Source organism: Natator depressus, chromosome 2 (genome assembly GCF_965152275.1).
Source record: "Natator depressus isolate rNatDep1 chromosome 2, rNatDep2.hap1, whole genome shotgun sequence".
In the NCBI taxonomy this organism is placed as follows: Eukaryota; Metazoa; Chordata; order Testudines; family Cheloniidae; genus Natator; species Natator depressus.
The window spans coordinates 190,549,648-190,564,920 of NC_134235.1; the positions used below are offsets into that span (position 1 = coordinate 190,549,648).

The 15,273-nt window shown below is 43.7% G+C and overlaps 1 protein-coding gene across 2 annotated transcripts in view; it reads left to right on the forward strand.

Moving 5' to 3' along the window:
- Positions 1 to 4,565: 4,565 nt before the first annotated feature.
- Positions 4,566 to 15,273, forward strand: part of GADL1 (glutamate decarboxylase like 1) — a 111,582-nt gene continuing 100,874 nt past the window's right edge. Inside the window, exon 1 of one of the 2 annotated variants that reach the window (XM_074945622.1) lies at positions 4,566 to 4,899. In XM_074945622.1, the coding sequence (XP_074801723.1) occupies positions 4,863 to 4,899 (37 nt within the window). In that variant the 5' untranslated portion in view covers positions 4,566 to 4,862. Of the gene's footprint in view, positions 4,900 to 6,245; positions 6,454 to 15,273 lie in introns of those variants that run through there. The other variant, XM_074945621.1, reaches the window with a different exon arrangement.

A 15,273-nucleotide genomic window follows, 5' to 3' on the forward strand; every position in this document is an offset into this window, starting at 1 on the left:
ATGAAGCTAGGCAATGGTTATATTATTTTGGTTTTTTTTAGCAATGCAAATTAGGATACTGTATATGAATAAATGTGCAATTCACCTCTGGAGATCTAAAGAACATCTGAAAAATCTTTGCCAAAGTTTAATTCAGCCTGAATTTTAATGAAAAACATCAGCCGGTAGGGGACTTACCAGTTAAGTGTTTGGATACTGTTCCTGCCTCCTTACTACCACAGTTCTAATAGTCTGTACCAGACATAGCTTGTTTTTATTTTTTTGGTAAGGTGGCAACTCTTATGGAATTAAAGGGAAAAGTTTAGGTCTTAGAACTGGGAATTCACATGTAGGGAAGAATGGGATCAGTGGCCTGAAAGGAACTACAGTAATGAGGTCAGACACAATTCACTCAGCAAGAGCCTTAAAATAGCCCTAATGGCTGGGCAGAGTATGCCGTGGCTTTTTTTAGGCTGCTGTCCCCTGAACATATTGGCATTTATCTCACTCCACTACAACTTCATGCAGTAGTGGCTTCATCTTTCCAGAAAAATCACAAAGTGGAATCACTCCCCAATGCCATGCAATCTACACTCATTTAAATGGAAGAATTCTTCATTTTGGATCAGTGTTAAAGGCTTTAAAAAAAATCTCCCTATTATGAGGAAAGCTTTTGCTCTGAGCATGTGTGCATCCTGGAGACACTGAACATCTCCCTCTGAAGTTTTTTGAAATCTCCTTGATGCACACTGTCACAGTTTGGGATAATGCCCTAATTGCCATATTCCCAATTTTCCACCCTTTTGTGCCTGCTATTTATACCCACAAAGTCTGATTTGTCTCACTTCACATATCACTCCATTGATTTAAATGGAGTTACCTTGGTGCAATTCTCAGCAGATCTGACCCTGTAGTAACTCAACCCGCCCAGGCCTATTTTTATTTTCCTTCCTTCCTACAAACACCATCAAACTTAATCGCTTTCGCTTTCATTTAGGGAGCTCCACTCGTTTTGCACTATTATTTAGGTGGCTAAAGAACCACACACAAAACACAACCCACAAACAAACAACACAACCCGTATTTTCCCCAGGAATTGAAATGGGGGGGGGGGGGCGGGGGTCAGGACCAATGAGGGGTGAGACCATGAGGGTGAAGGTGGGCTGTGTGGCACAATAGTTAAATCTAATAAAATGGTCATGAAACATTTTTCAGTTTTTACTAATGTTTTTAAATCATCACACAAATTAAAGTTGGGTACTCAAGCCCTTCATCTACATCCTTCTTGGTTTCTTGTTATAATTTTGCACAACTCTGTTAATGAACTTCTTGAATGCAATATGTTCATCTTTGGTGGCTTCTCATGTATCCGGTACTTCCATTCCTTCAATTGATATGCTCATTATTCAATTATAATTATTCAATATTCAATTGATATTCACATGATCAGGCAGAAAGTGACCTCTTTCAAAAGACAAAATTCTATTCAATGACGAAAAAGAACGTTCAACTGTAGTTGTTGTGACTGCAAGAAGCAAGAGATGAATTTCTACTTTCATCACAGGAAACATAGCACAAAGATCAGGTCGAGCCACTAGTGACGATAAAAAAGAAGTTGAAGTCAAATCTTCATTCATTCGTCATATCATATTCCACTCTGTGTTCAAATTCTCTATTCTGTCCTGAGCACATGGCAGCCCCATTGTTGGTAGTGCCTCACTCCACTCAGCTGTCGGTGTTTTATAGGACAGGGATCTGTAAAAGCTACACAGAGGTTGAGTAGAATCTAGAAGTCACTGTTGTAGATTTTTAAGAATCAAGTCTGTGTACTTTTTCAGTTGTCTTAACAAACACTTCTTGTCCTCTTCACTTAAGGATTCAATACAAATACCTTCATTAGTCAACTTCTGGACTGAAGTGTTTGCTTCTTCCAGTACTTTTTCAATGGATAGCCCCCTAATTGATCCAAATGTAGCTTCTATTGCTGGACAAAGATCTACTACTGTTATAGCAGATGCCTGGATGGCATTGTTTAATGACCCAAGTGGTTTCAACAGTAGACTTACAAGAAAGAGAATGGCAATAGTCTTCTCTGAACATAGCAGCAAAAGTAATCCACCAGCCTCGCTACTTAGATCCATCTCATCTTGGTAGATACTTTCCAAAGCTAGTAATAACGGCTGGAGTAATTTTAAGATAACAGCCCAGGATCACTCATGAGAAAGCCAGAGGGTTTTCCTAGGTTGGACTAATTTGAACTTCAGTCCCAGTGTATCTTCTATATTTTCCAAGATATTCAGTCTTTTTGGACTCTTGCTGAAAAAAGAATATAATGAAGACATTAAATTTATAGCTTTTTAAATGTCTTTTGAAGAGTCTGCAGCTCGTACTAGAGCTAGTTGGAGTAGATGGCCTCTGCAGAGTATATAGGAGAGATTAGGGTTACACTTTTCTCTGAGCAAATCTTGAACTCCACCACGTCTTCCAGAGAAGTTTGCAGCTCCATCAAATGCACAAGCAGCCATCTGTTTGCGGTCCAATTGACAAGCATTTAACTCTTCTAAGATGTGGGTTGTCACAGATGCAGCTGATGTGTCTTCTATAACTTGAACATCTAGAAATGCATCTACTGGCCTACCACTGACATCAAGATAACGTACACAATGACTTAATACTTGATGCCCATTTGCATTGGTGCATTCATCAGCCATGTATGCAAAATTTCTGAATGCAGTGAGAGAGTTCTTCACTTTTTCAATTGTGAAGTCTTTCACTGTTGCACCACACGCTTCTAGCCAGTCAGTTGAGTTTCTTGCAGAAAGATAGTGAGCATTTGCTGGTCTTGTTCGGAACCAGTGTTCAACTTCAGGATGAACAAGTGACAATGCACTTAACATTGGCCTCCAGTTTGTTGTGTATGGTATCTCTTGCTTAAATAGAAAGTATGATGCCACAGCCATGTTTGTTCACATGAACTGTGTTGTGTCTCCAGCATTCTTAACAGCCTCATTAACACTCCTGGTGTTGTCCTTGGACAGTGGAGACTCAGAGTTCAGAGGTGCTTTGACATGAGTTCACCCCCCAGTTAGGGGGCAAGAAGGCACCTTGCTCATTCCTCCAGCTGCTCCCTGTTCGCTCTGGCCGCTGTTGTTCATTGTGCCACTGTTCACTCCATCGCTCTGTTGTCAATGGCCCTGCGCCATCACCTTCTGCTGCCACCTGCCACTGTGACCTCTGCGAGTTGGTGTCTTGAGGTTCCACCCAGCTCTCAGTGATTTCAGCTGAGCTCTTAATGGGGGAACCTTGCTGCTACTGCAGACTGGGCCATCTCTTCCACAAAAACACTGTCCCACAGCAGGTCTAAGCACTTAGACCTGATTATCAGTGATTTCAGCTGTAGTGGTCACTTAACAAAACAAAAGACTATCTATGGAGCCTAATCAGCTTTGTCTTTAAACAGTGGAGAAGGGCAGGTCAAATAGTACTTGTGACTCAGGCAGACCATCAAGCAAAACACCTGTCCCCACCCTCTCTCTTGATGCCCTCAATCAGCACAGGCTAAGTACAGTTTTACTGCCCTTTACTCCTACAATAAGCATAACAACATTTCATCTCCCCCCCCCCCCCATTCAAGTGATTTGTAACCCAACCCCAGCCAAAATCTATCACTTGGGCAACACAGCACTGTTTGCTGGATACCTAGGTAGATTAGGTGTGAATTAAATATAAGCTCGTCCTGAAGCCTTTCCCCCCACCCCATCACTGTCAGGGAGAGCTCTTTTAGACTTTGTTTACAAATTATAATTTGAAATTATTAGGTTGGCCAACATTGCCGAAATGAACGCACTGACATTGTAATAAAACAACAGTATAAGAAAGCTTGTCTATGTTCTTGCTTTTCACATCTATTATACTTCTTCAGGTACATGTATTTTATCATACAATTTATATGCTTTTAACGTGTGTATTAATGTTTCAACTTCAATTAAAATTTCCAATCACTAAATTGGCAACACTGCATGTAACTAGTTCACAAAACTGGGGGGGCGGGGAGGGTGTTGGGGAAATTCAGGGGGGCTGTTTGGCTATTGCAACCCAAATATACAAAACACAAACTCTCCTCCCACCCCGCTTTAGGTGGAAGGATTTTGCAGCACGCCTTTCCCTGAGGCCGTTAAAATCTCCCAGACAAGGAGGTAGCTTCCCTCTCCGGGGATTAATTGAAAGACAAGCGCTCTCTTCCCCAGGCAGGCTTTTGCGGGGTGTGTTTCCAGTGAGTAAACTCCAACCTCGCTCCGTTTGTTTTCGAATCTCCCTTATTCAAATTGTTCCTCCCCCCTCTCCGCACCATGTGCCGCTCATCAGTAACTGAGAGGCAAAACCGAGGACCGGGCCTGGAAACAACCTTCCCGTTGCGCGTGAGAGGGACCCCACCGCGGCCTGGGGAATTCAATCAAAGCGTGTGTCTGTGTGTGTTTGCGGGGAGTGCTGCGTGAACAGCTCTGCGCTTCCAACACCTCCCGTGCCGCAGCCCCAGGGCCACTCACACCACGCCCACGCGGGGATTTATTGCACTAGGGGACTGGGGCCCGCTACGTGCCCTGCGTCTCCTCGCGGCGCCAGCAGCTCCCCGCGTCGGCAGGGAGCCAGCAGCGCCCAAGTTATTAATGAAGGGGCCGGGCGGCGGTGGGTGAGGAGCGGCAGCAGCAGCTGCCGCTGGAGGGGCAGGTCAGGGCTGCGGAGGCTGCGCGACGGGAGACGCTCGCCTCGCCGCCTTCCACCTGCAGCCATTTGCCTAGGGCGGGCTCCGGCGCAGGGCGAGGGACACCCGAGCAGCCGCCGCCGGGACAGCGCTTGGGTCGCGCTCTGCACGGGGCGCGTCCATGAACAGCAGCGCCGACTCCGGAGGCGAGATGGAGGGTAAAGGCGACCTTGGGCAGCGCCTGAGTTCTGGCTCTTCCCTTTGGCGGGAGCAGGGCCGGCTTCTGCTTCTCCGCGGGGAGGGGGGTCGTGGCTGGGGTTTTCCGCTCGCTGGCCACCCCTCGCCCCTTTCAGACCCGTCCTCAGCTCGGTCGAGCTGGGGTTCCCCGGGTGGCGGGAAACCTGCGGGATTGGGCTGCCTCCGGGGAGGGGGTGTGGCTGCTGGGGGCGGGGGTTTGCCACGCGTCCCCTCTGCACCGGGGAAGGCTTCTTGGGCTGGGGGGGACTTGCCCCTGCTCTCAGCACAGTGGCTTCTTTAGCCTGCCCTGAGTGCTAGGGTTGCCAAGGGCCAGGGCTTAAGCAATTTTTTTGCATTCATAACTGATGCGGCAAGCACAGGGGTGCTGGGGCTATGCAGTGCTAAGGCTACAGGTGCCGGGGCTCAGGGTGACACGTAACTGTGGAGAGTGGCTGCCGGGGGGGATAACTGAAAGTTTCTCTGGGGGCATGCGACTGCCCCACTTGTTGTCTCTGTTTCCACTCCCTGAAACTTAATATATAGGTAGACAACAGACACTAACAACTACCACCTCCTGTTCTCTGGCTGCCCAGCCCCTGGCAGAGCTTGCGGGCATCACTCACTGCTGGAACTATCCTCAGTCAATTAGCAAGTGTTCAAAACAAGACAAACAAAAGGGGCAACACAGCTGGGATGCACAGTCCTCCCTGTGCCAGCAGGGTGGGTATAGGCGGCGACTGCATGGGTGCTCCACCACGGGGAAAAATTAGTGGGTGCTCTGCACCCACCGGCAGCCAAGCTCCCCCCACCTCCTCCCTTCAGTGTGCCACATTCCTGCTCCTCTCCCTCCCAGCACTTCTGCCCACTGCCTTGGCGGGGCTCCAGGAGGGAGGGAGAGGGACAGGGACACAGTGCACTCAAGGGAGGAGGTAGGGCGGGGACTTGGGGAAAGGGGTGGAATTGGGGACAGGGTGGAGGCGGAGCAGGGGTAGGAAGAGGCGGGGGGGAGTAGAGACTTGGGGGAAGGGGTGGGGTGGGGCTGGGGCCGGGGGGGGGGTCGAGCACCCACTGGCGGAAGCAGAAGTCGGCACCTATGAGGGTGGGTGGCACCACGGTGGGATGGCGCTCGGGGTTTGAGCGTCTTGGTTAGCAAGACACTTTTTATTGGAGGGGGAAATATGATGCCCCCACAACACTTTCTTGATAGGCACATTGGAGGCTGCAGGGTCTGCATCGCCCTTTTCCCACTCTTTCTCCCCCCCCCCCCCAGCCTGCTCCCTGGGGCTCTCTGGCTGGATGGGGCTCCACCTGAGCTACCTGGTGCTGAGCACTATGTAGCAGGTCCTCTTCCCGATCTAGAAGATGCTCCCCTGACTCACCTCAGCGGATGGTCTGCAAAGCAGGCAGCGGGAAGCACTGGGACTCCAGCAGCAGGGAAGGAGAAGCAGCACCAAGTAGCAGTGGGGAGCTCAGTGCACAGCCAGCTGCCCTGCTGCTTCCTCCCTCCCTCCCTCCCTGTGCTGTACAGACACGTGGTGAGTGCTGCCACCAGGGGGAGCCACTACCTCCTCACTGCTGGGTGTCCCAGAAATCGGGTGGGGGAGGGGAAAGGAGGGAGGGGGAGAGAGAGAGAGAGAGAGAGACAGACAGACATGTGACCCTGTGTGTTCCACACCACACATTGCCTCTGGATTAATCTTTAATTAAAGATTGTCACGTGATGAAACCTCCACGAATATGTCCACCAAAATTGGCAACTCTACTGAGTGCACCTTTCCCTGCCTACTCGCACTGAAATATCATCTGCCTTTGGAGCTGGGGGGCAGTGCCTGGAATGAAGGCATCTTTGGGATGTCGTCGGGGGGGAAGCTGGGAGCGTTCTGAGGAATTTCCTTGTGATAATGGTGTGAAAGGTGGTTTGCTGTTCTTGATGTATTCCTCCTATAGAAGGAACTTTCACATCAATTTATGGAGCCCATCAAAATGAATGGGTGTTGGATATAAATAACCTCCCTTTATAAAAGTGCTCCAGTAATCTACGAAAAACCCTTTAAAATGCTATAGTGTTTTGAACAAGTACTATAGAATATTGTAATATAATATTTTTGTTAAAATAAGTGCTCTTTAAAGAATAATACTTAGCCCCTCCAACCACCCCTTGCTCTGGACATAAGTATGCGCAGAAACATAATGATGCTCTTTGAAGCAAGTATCTTAGGAAAAGAAAAATAAACCTATTTTATAAATGCATTAGTTATTACACCTGAAAGTTATTACAGTAGTACACTGAGCTATATTAAAAGGAAGAAAGCTGTTAAATGAACAGGTAATGGACAAAAAAAGCTTAAAACATAAGTTTATAGAAGTTAGGAATGAGAGACCTATTTTTCATATAATTGTGGTACCTTTAATGAGGTTTGACAGGATAGCTGTCAAGAGCATATAATTTGGTGCATTTATACATTTAGCTTACTGCTATACCATTAACTTGCAAAAATTTAGAAATGTGCAACTTACTGGTTTCTTGAGTGGAAAAAACTATTCATCATCATCCTCTCCTTTCCCCAGTGCTGAGGTTGGATAGGGCCAAGGTTATGAGCAGATTCCATCCACATCTGTTTTGAACCACCGTTTGAGCCTGACTGTTCTGAAAATCAGGTGCTGCCTGGATGGTTTTGAATACCATGTTATACCACTGTCTCATTGACGCCTAGCATCGTGGCCAAACCATTGTAGTTGCTGCCTTTTGATGATTGTAATCATGTTCTGTACTTTCAGTCTTCTATAGATGGCTAGAATGCCTAAGGGCAGGTCTTCGCTACCTGCCGGATCGGCGGGTAGTGATCGATCTATTGGGGATCGATTTATCGCGTCTCATCTAGACGCGATAAATCGATCCCCAAATGCGCTCCCCATCAACTCCGGAACTCCAGCAAGCAAGAGGCGGAAGCGAAGTTGACGGAGGAGCGGCAGTGGTTACCTGGCCGTGAGGACAGCGGCAAGTCAAGTCGACCTAAGATACGCCGACTTTAGCTACGCTATTCACGTAGCTGAAGTTGTGTATCTTAGGTTGACCCATCCTCAGTGTACACCAGGGCTAAGAAATGCTGTGTCACATCTATGATATAGTGCAGACACCTCATTTCAAATGTTTATAGCTTTTGCTCCAGATGCTTTTGTCAGTACCCATGACCATTAAGTAATGTGGGTACAATGACCATTGTGTATAATCTGGTTTTATATGTCGTAGACACTGATGTAAGGTTTGAAACTTTTTTATTCAGGCACATGAACGTTCTGCTGACAGTAGCTATCTGCTTGTTCTTGTCATCTTCATAGCGATTGTCCCATGTTATGATGGAACCCATGTAGCAGAAGCTATCTACTTGTTTGATGTCTACAACATTAATGACTAGGCTAGTCTTTCTTGTTTTTTTTTTTTTGTTTTTTTTACATTACCATTAGTTTGGTCTTTTGTTCATTCATTTTTAATCCCCATTGGCCCTGATTCTATTCTATTCTGTTATGTTCTATTCAATAAGCTATATTTGCAAGAAATCAGATAGTGTAGAATAAAGTTGTTGTACACAAGTATGTTTATACTTCATTAAAAAATAATGGGGGAAACAATTGCTAGTCTGGAAATTTAAAAAAAGGTACTTCCCAAAGACGCAAGAAGAATATTCTAGATCAGTGCAATTTTTTCCATACCATGACCCTGTTACAACAGAAAAAAGGTTTTGGAGCCCCCTTCCTTGTAGTCATAAAGTAAGGGTTGCTGAGACCCCTGAGACCTGGTTGCAACCCACAGGTTGAGAGTTTGTGTCCTAGATTCCCACCTCCCAGGATCTCAACTTTTTTACATTGTTTTGGGGTTTAAATCTTGAGCATTTTATTTGTGGGGGAAAAATTGTAAATCAGCAAAAATAACAATAAAATATACTTTTAAATGAAAGCTCTGGATTCTTATTATTTAAGAACCATGATTTTTTTTTGTTTAGATTCCCATAAGTCAAACGAATGTCATAAAGCTACATGACATTTCTGGTATGTTGTGAAATATGCTGTAGTGTACACTGTAATTCCAGACATCCTACTGTGTGAGAGATACCCACATGGGACTGAGCATCCTTGAAAATTACTGATCTCAAACAAATTTTTAATTTTCTTTACCGAGACAAAACTCAAAAAAAACTTAGTGACCACTAATTTAAGTGTCAGACTCAGTCAAATGCACAGCTAGTGGGCCCTGTGCTCCCTTCTGCTGTGCAATGGTGTTGGTGTTTATACAAATTTAAATAAGGGGCTCCCTCTAAAATGATGGGCCTAGTCAACCGTGCACATGACATTCCTTGTGTAAGATACTTCTGTGCTCTCTCCCCACCTCTCTCCTCAAAAAGAATCCAAGAATCATTCCATCCTTCATCCCTCCACCATCTTGCATAGTACTTTTTGACCAGCTATGCGTCCCTCTGCCCATTACTTCACTGAAGGTCCTCTAAGTTGTTTCCCTATCTGGCAGGTGTTCTTCACAACAGCAGTGGTGGTGATAGGTGGGTGGCTCTGTGACTTCCGCTGGTGGCCGTGGTTTGCAGGCATGTTGTCCTGCCGACTTAGGTAGTTGGGGTAGGTCAGATGGGCAGTGGGTCCCCCCAGTGATGGGCTGGGTAGTCAGTTGGAGAATGGGTCCTCTTCAGTTCTTGAGGTGGGTAGATCTCCCCTGACTGCTGGAGGTCTCCTGTAGCATGTGTGAGTTTTGAGAGCTGATCTTTGGGCTGATGCATGGGTAGTTCTCCTCTGGCTGGTGGGAAACGGCTTCATGTTCCTTTCCAGTACCAGCTCTTAATACTCCTAGTAGGGCAAGTGCAGGCACCAGTGGGAGGAGAAGTGGGGTGCAGTGACTACAGCACTCCCACTCAGTGCAGCAGTAGTATGACTTTCATTTTGCACTACTGCGGTGCTTGGCAAAGTGGAAAGAGTTGCAGGGGTGACATTGGTTCATCCCTGGTATGTATCTAGAGCTCTCGCAGCAGCTACTGCAGTCACAGCAATAGTGGGAGCTCTCAGAATGGGCTGAAAATTTTTAACAAGCAGAGCCAACCTTAGCATTTTTTTGGACAGGCTGTGAAACAAGTTCAAACGACTTGCTGTCGGTTGTAGCCCAATTTTTCTCCATAAATTATGACCCATTATGAACAGGACCAACTTAATGCTTGTGGGGAGGAGCCGCAAGATGATTCTTTGGGATACACCCCTATTTCAACTAACAAGTTATATGTAAAAACTAAATGTGTGTGTGTGCGCGTGCATGCTCACGTCAATTAACTTTTGCCAGTCTATCTTGGCAAGGAACAGGCCCAGAAACTTACATATTTTTTAATAACACGAAAGCTGAGATCCTCCTTCATAGACTCAGCCTTTAGAGCCCATTTAGAAGAGTCTCATACGAACCCCTTCTAGCCCATCAAATAGAGCAGAAGAGAATCTGTGCCAAAAATCACGGGACAGGGAGCACAGTTTATGCAATATTCTCCCTTTTAATTCTAAACTGCTGGCTGCTGTTCTGTGTGAATAGTGCATGATTGGGGAGCTACACTGTAGCTGCTGCTGGCAGAATGGAGAGATGAGCCAGAGAGCATCTGTTTCATGCAGGATGCTTCCACCTAAAATTGTGTAATATACAACCTAGCAAACACAGCAGAAGTTAAGGTTGGCTGGTAGTTTGACCAGAGTAAGGACTGCAGGATAAATCCCTTTCTATGTCTTAAAATCTCATTTGACAAGAGAGACATGCCATCGTATGTTAATATCAATTACTTGCAAGAAAAGAAACCTGTTTGGAAAAAATTAAGATAGCATAGAACAAAGCCGTTATACATAAATACATGCAAACTTCATTAAAATTACAAAAAATTTTCTTGGCATTTAGAGAGTGTTTAGTAAGATAGCTTAACCTGACATTTGAGAAGTATGATAAATAATGTCTTAATTAAATAGCTAGAAATTGTCACATTATAATGCCCTGGGAATCTTATTGCACATTAACTGTTCTTATTGCTTATTTGACAATTTATATTTCATATGCCTAAATTCCTTCCTGCTTAATGTAAGCTGTCTTCTTATTTGAAGGGCATTTAGATTTCCATCAACATGTACAGTATGTTTAAACATGAAGCATGGAAAAATTGAAATACAGACTTGCGTTTGTGTTCCTTTTAAATATTCAAATGTAGGACAGTAACTTTTTAACATATGTCCAAAATATACATCAAAACATTTTTGCTTGCAACTTTGCAATAACAAAAGTTAACTTTCCAGCAACTCTTTTTGTTTGATCATTTGCAGTCACGGACTGCAGCAGTTGTTGGAGGCAATTGTTTGTAAAGCATCAGAATTGGCCATTTAAGAAGAATTGGCTGGACACAGTCAAGTTGCACCAATATTTCTGTGTGTTTGTGGTTTTTTTGCCCTCTGTGCACATGAGCATCTCTTATTAGCAATAATGGGGTTTATGTGTGTACATGGAGGGAATCTTAGAGGTCTATACACAAATGCAAGGAGAAGGGAGAGTAAACGGGAAGAACTGGAAGTATTAGTACATAAGCTAAATTATGACTTAATTGGTGTCCAGTCTCATGACTGGAATATTGGTATAGAGCGGTTCAGGAAGAACAGGCAAGATAAAAAGGGAGGAGGTGTTGGATTATGCATCAAGAACATACACGCTTGTTCTAAGGTCCCGAAGGAGGTGAGAGGCAGACCACATGAAAGTCTCTGGGTAAAGATAAGGGGAGGGTGGGAAGTAAGGGTTACTACATGGACCACCAAATCAGGAAGAGGAGGTGGATGAGGCATTTTTGGAACAAATAGCATAAATATCCAAAACACAAGTCCTGATAATACTGGGGGACTTTAACAACTCAGACATCTGTTGGAAAAGTAATATGGCAAAACAGAAAATTTCCAATACGTTTGTGGAATGTATTGGGGACAACTTTTTGTTTCAGAAAGTGGAGGAAGTAACCAGGGTCACAGCCATTTTAGATTTGATTCTGACCAAGAGGGAGGAATTGGTAGTGAAGATGGAAGGCAGTTTGAGGGAATGTGATCATAAAATGATTGATTCCTTATAGTCACAGAATCTAAGGGGTCTAATTCTACTTTGAATGCACATGCATCACTGAGTTAAGTGCATGGGTGAAAAGGGGAATACACCTCTGAAAAATGTAATGAGATCCAAACAAACAAGAAGTAAATATTTAAAGGCAGAGACACTTTTAGTGTCCCCAGTTTTAAAAATATGCTTATAGAAAATTCAATTTTTTTTAGTAGGGAACCAGCTTATCAAACCTAGAGTAGGCACATTTGTAGCTAACTAGCTGTTTTTCAGTAAAAGTTTTTGATTATTACTAAGGCTTTCAAGTGATTAAAAAAATTTATTGCGATTAATCTTGCCATTGCACTGTTAAACAATAATAGAATACAGTGACAGGTTTCAGAGTAACAGCCATGTTACTCTAGAAACTAGTCTACTCTAGAGACTAATTGGTTAGTTTCTAAGGTGCCACAAGTACTCCTTTTCTTTATAGAATACAATATAATTTAAATATTTTTACATGTTTTCTACATTTTTAAATATATTGATTTCAGTTACAACACAGAATACGAAGTGTACGGTCCTCGCTTTGTTTTTATTACAAATATTTTCACTGTAAAAAACACAGAAATCGCATTTTTCAGTTCACCGAATACATGTACTGTAGTGCAATCTCTTTATCATTAAAGTTGAATTTACAGATGTAGAATTAGGTACAAAAACCCCTGCATTCAAAAGTAAAAGTGTGAAACTTTAGAGCCTACAAGTCCACTCAGTCCTATTTCTTGTTCAGCCAATTGCTTAGACAAACAAGCTTGTTTATGTTTGCGGGAGATAATGCTGCCCGCTTCTTGTTTACAGTGTAACCTGAAAGTGAGAACAGGCATTTGCATGGGACTTTTGTAGCCGGCGTTGCAAGATATTTACATGCCAGATGCGCTAAAGATTCATATATCCCTTCATGCTTCAACCACCATTTCAGAGGACATGCATCCATGCTGATGACGGGTTCTGCTTGATAACAACCTAAAGCAGTGCGGGCTGACGCATGTTCATTTTCATCATTTGAGTCAGATGCCACCAGAGTGTTGCTCTTAAGACTTCTGAAAGCATGATCCACACCTCATACCTTTCAGATTTTGGAAGGCACAGTTCAGATTCTTAAACCTTGGGTTGAGTGCTGTCACTACCTTTAGAAATCTCACATTGGTACCTTGTTTGTTTGCTTTTTTGTCAAATCTGTTCTTAAAATGAACATGTTCCGAGTCATCATCCGAGACTACTATAACATGAAATATATGACAGAATGCGGGTAAAACAGAGCCAGAGACATACAGTTCTCCACCAAAGAGTTCAGTCACAAATTTAATTAACACATTTTTTTAATGAGCGTCATCAGCATGGAAGCATGACCTCTGGAATGGTGGCCGAAGCATGAAGGGACATATGAATCTTTAGTGCATCTGGCATGTAAATATCTTGGGCTACAAAAGTCCCATGCAAATAGGGTGACCAGATGTCCCGATTTTATAGGGACAGTCCCAATTTTGGGGTCTTTTTCTTATGTAGATTCCTATTACCCTCCCCACCCCCATCCCAATTTTTCTCACTTGCTGTCTGGTCACCCTACATGCAAATGCCTGTTCTTATTTACAGTGTCACCAGAAAGCGAGAAGTGGGCAGCATTATCTCCTGCAAATGTAAATAAACTTGTTTGTCTTAATGATTGGCTGGACAAGAAATAGGACTGAATGGACTTGTAGGCTCTAAAGTTTTGCATTGTTTTGTTTTTGAGTGCAGTTACGTAACACACAAAAATCTGAATTTGTAAGTTGCACTTTCACAATAAAGAGATTGCACTACAGTACTTGTATGAGGTGAATTGAAAAATACTATTTCTTTTATCATTTTTACAGTGCAAATATTTGTAATAAAAGTAATAGTATATAAAGTGAGCACTGTACACTTTATAGTCTGTGTTGTAATTGAAATCAATATATTTGAAAATGTAGAAAAACATCTAAAATATTTAATAAATTTCAATTGGTATTCTATTTAACACTGATTAAAATGGTAATTCATTAATTTTTTTATTAACAATTTTTTTGAGTTAATCATGTGAGTTAACTGCGATTAATCGACAGCCTTTATTATTATTATTATGAAAATATTACTAAATACGGGCAAGCAACAATAAGATTTTTGTTTTAGTTTTTTTTAAACTAAAACTAGTTTTGGTTTTTTTGCACACCATCAAAATTACTAGGTGTTGGTAGTCCTTGCTGAGCAAAAAATTATTTATTTATTCAGGTAGCAATAACTCTATGGAGTGATCAGCTAAGTGCTGGCCTGTTAATGACTTGGCTATCTCAGAATGTCCCTCTGCTTGCCCTAGGTTTGTGTGCACTACTCTTTGCCTTATCTCAGCAGCCCAGTCTTATGCAACATTAGGCATCCTCATAGGTGTGATTTCCCCTTTACTGAAAAATGGCAGCGTCTTACCAAGCATGGTTCTCTCCTTTGTTGCTTCCTCCCCACCCCCTGACTATGTGAGCTGTTTTGCCAATGTGTGTCTCAATGTGTCTCCCACGTTGACCCTTGTCGGTCTTCTGAAACCTCTTTTTCTATCAAGCACTACTCAATCATACAGCATTGTTGCTGTCTTTGATGCGAACATATGGTATTACAGAGCTTGGAAATTTGGCAGAATGAGACACAGCAGGCAACGCACATATATAACTGACGTTCATCTAGTACAATGCAGAAGCTGACCTGAAGTGACAAATTATGCAAGGGAAGTAATCAGAATGGTCAAGAAAAGCCTGCACTCATCATACCCATGGGCAGCTGGGAAAAATGTGAAAGGTAGGTCACAAGTACAGGAGAGTTGAAAGCTGTGTACTGCCTTTACCTGTGGCTGCCTTTTCAGCTGTCTTGAACCATGTGATCTCTGTCCAGCCAGCTGGTGATTTTAGCATGCATGACACTCCTGGCTCTAGGCTACTATGACCCTGAATATCTCTCCCTTGAGGGTTGTCTGGGTCTGCCTGGGAGCCATTCATGTGCACTGTCATCATTCCTGCCTCTTGAAGTTCAGGGAGGGGTACTGCAAAAAACACACATGTATGCTAAATAACTTAAAAGCATAGCTGGCCCTATGCAGAGTAAGATCTATGGAGTCCAACTGGGGTCCCAACCAATGGTTGTGCCCTGCTTGTCAGACTAGCAGTGTTATTAATGGTGCATGGAACGTGGGGCT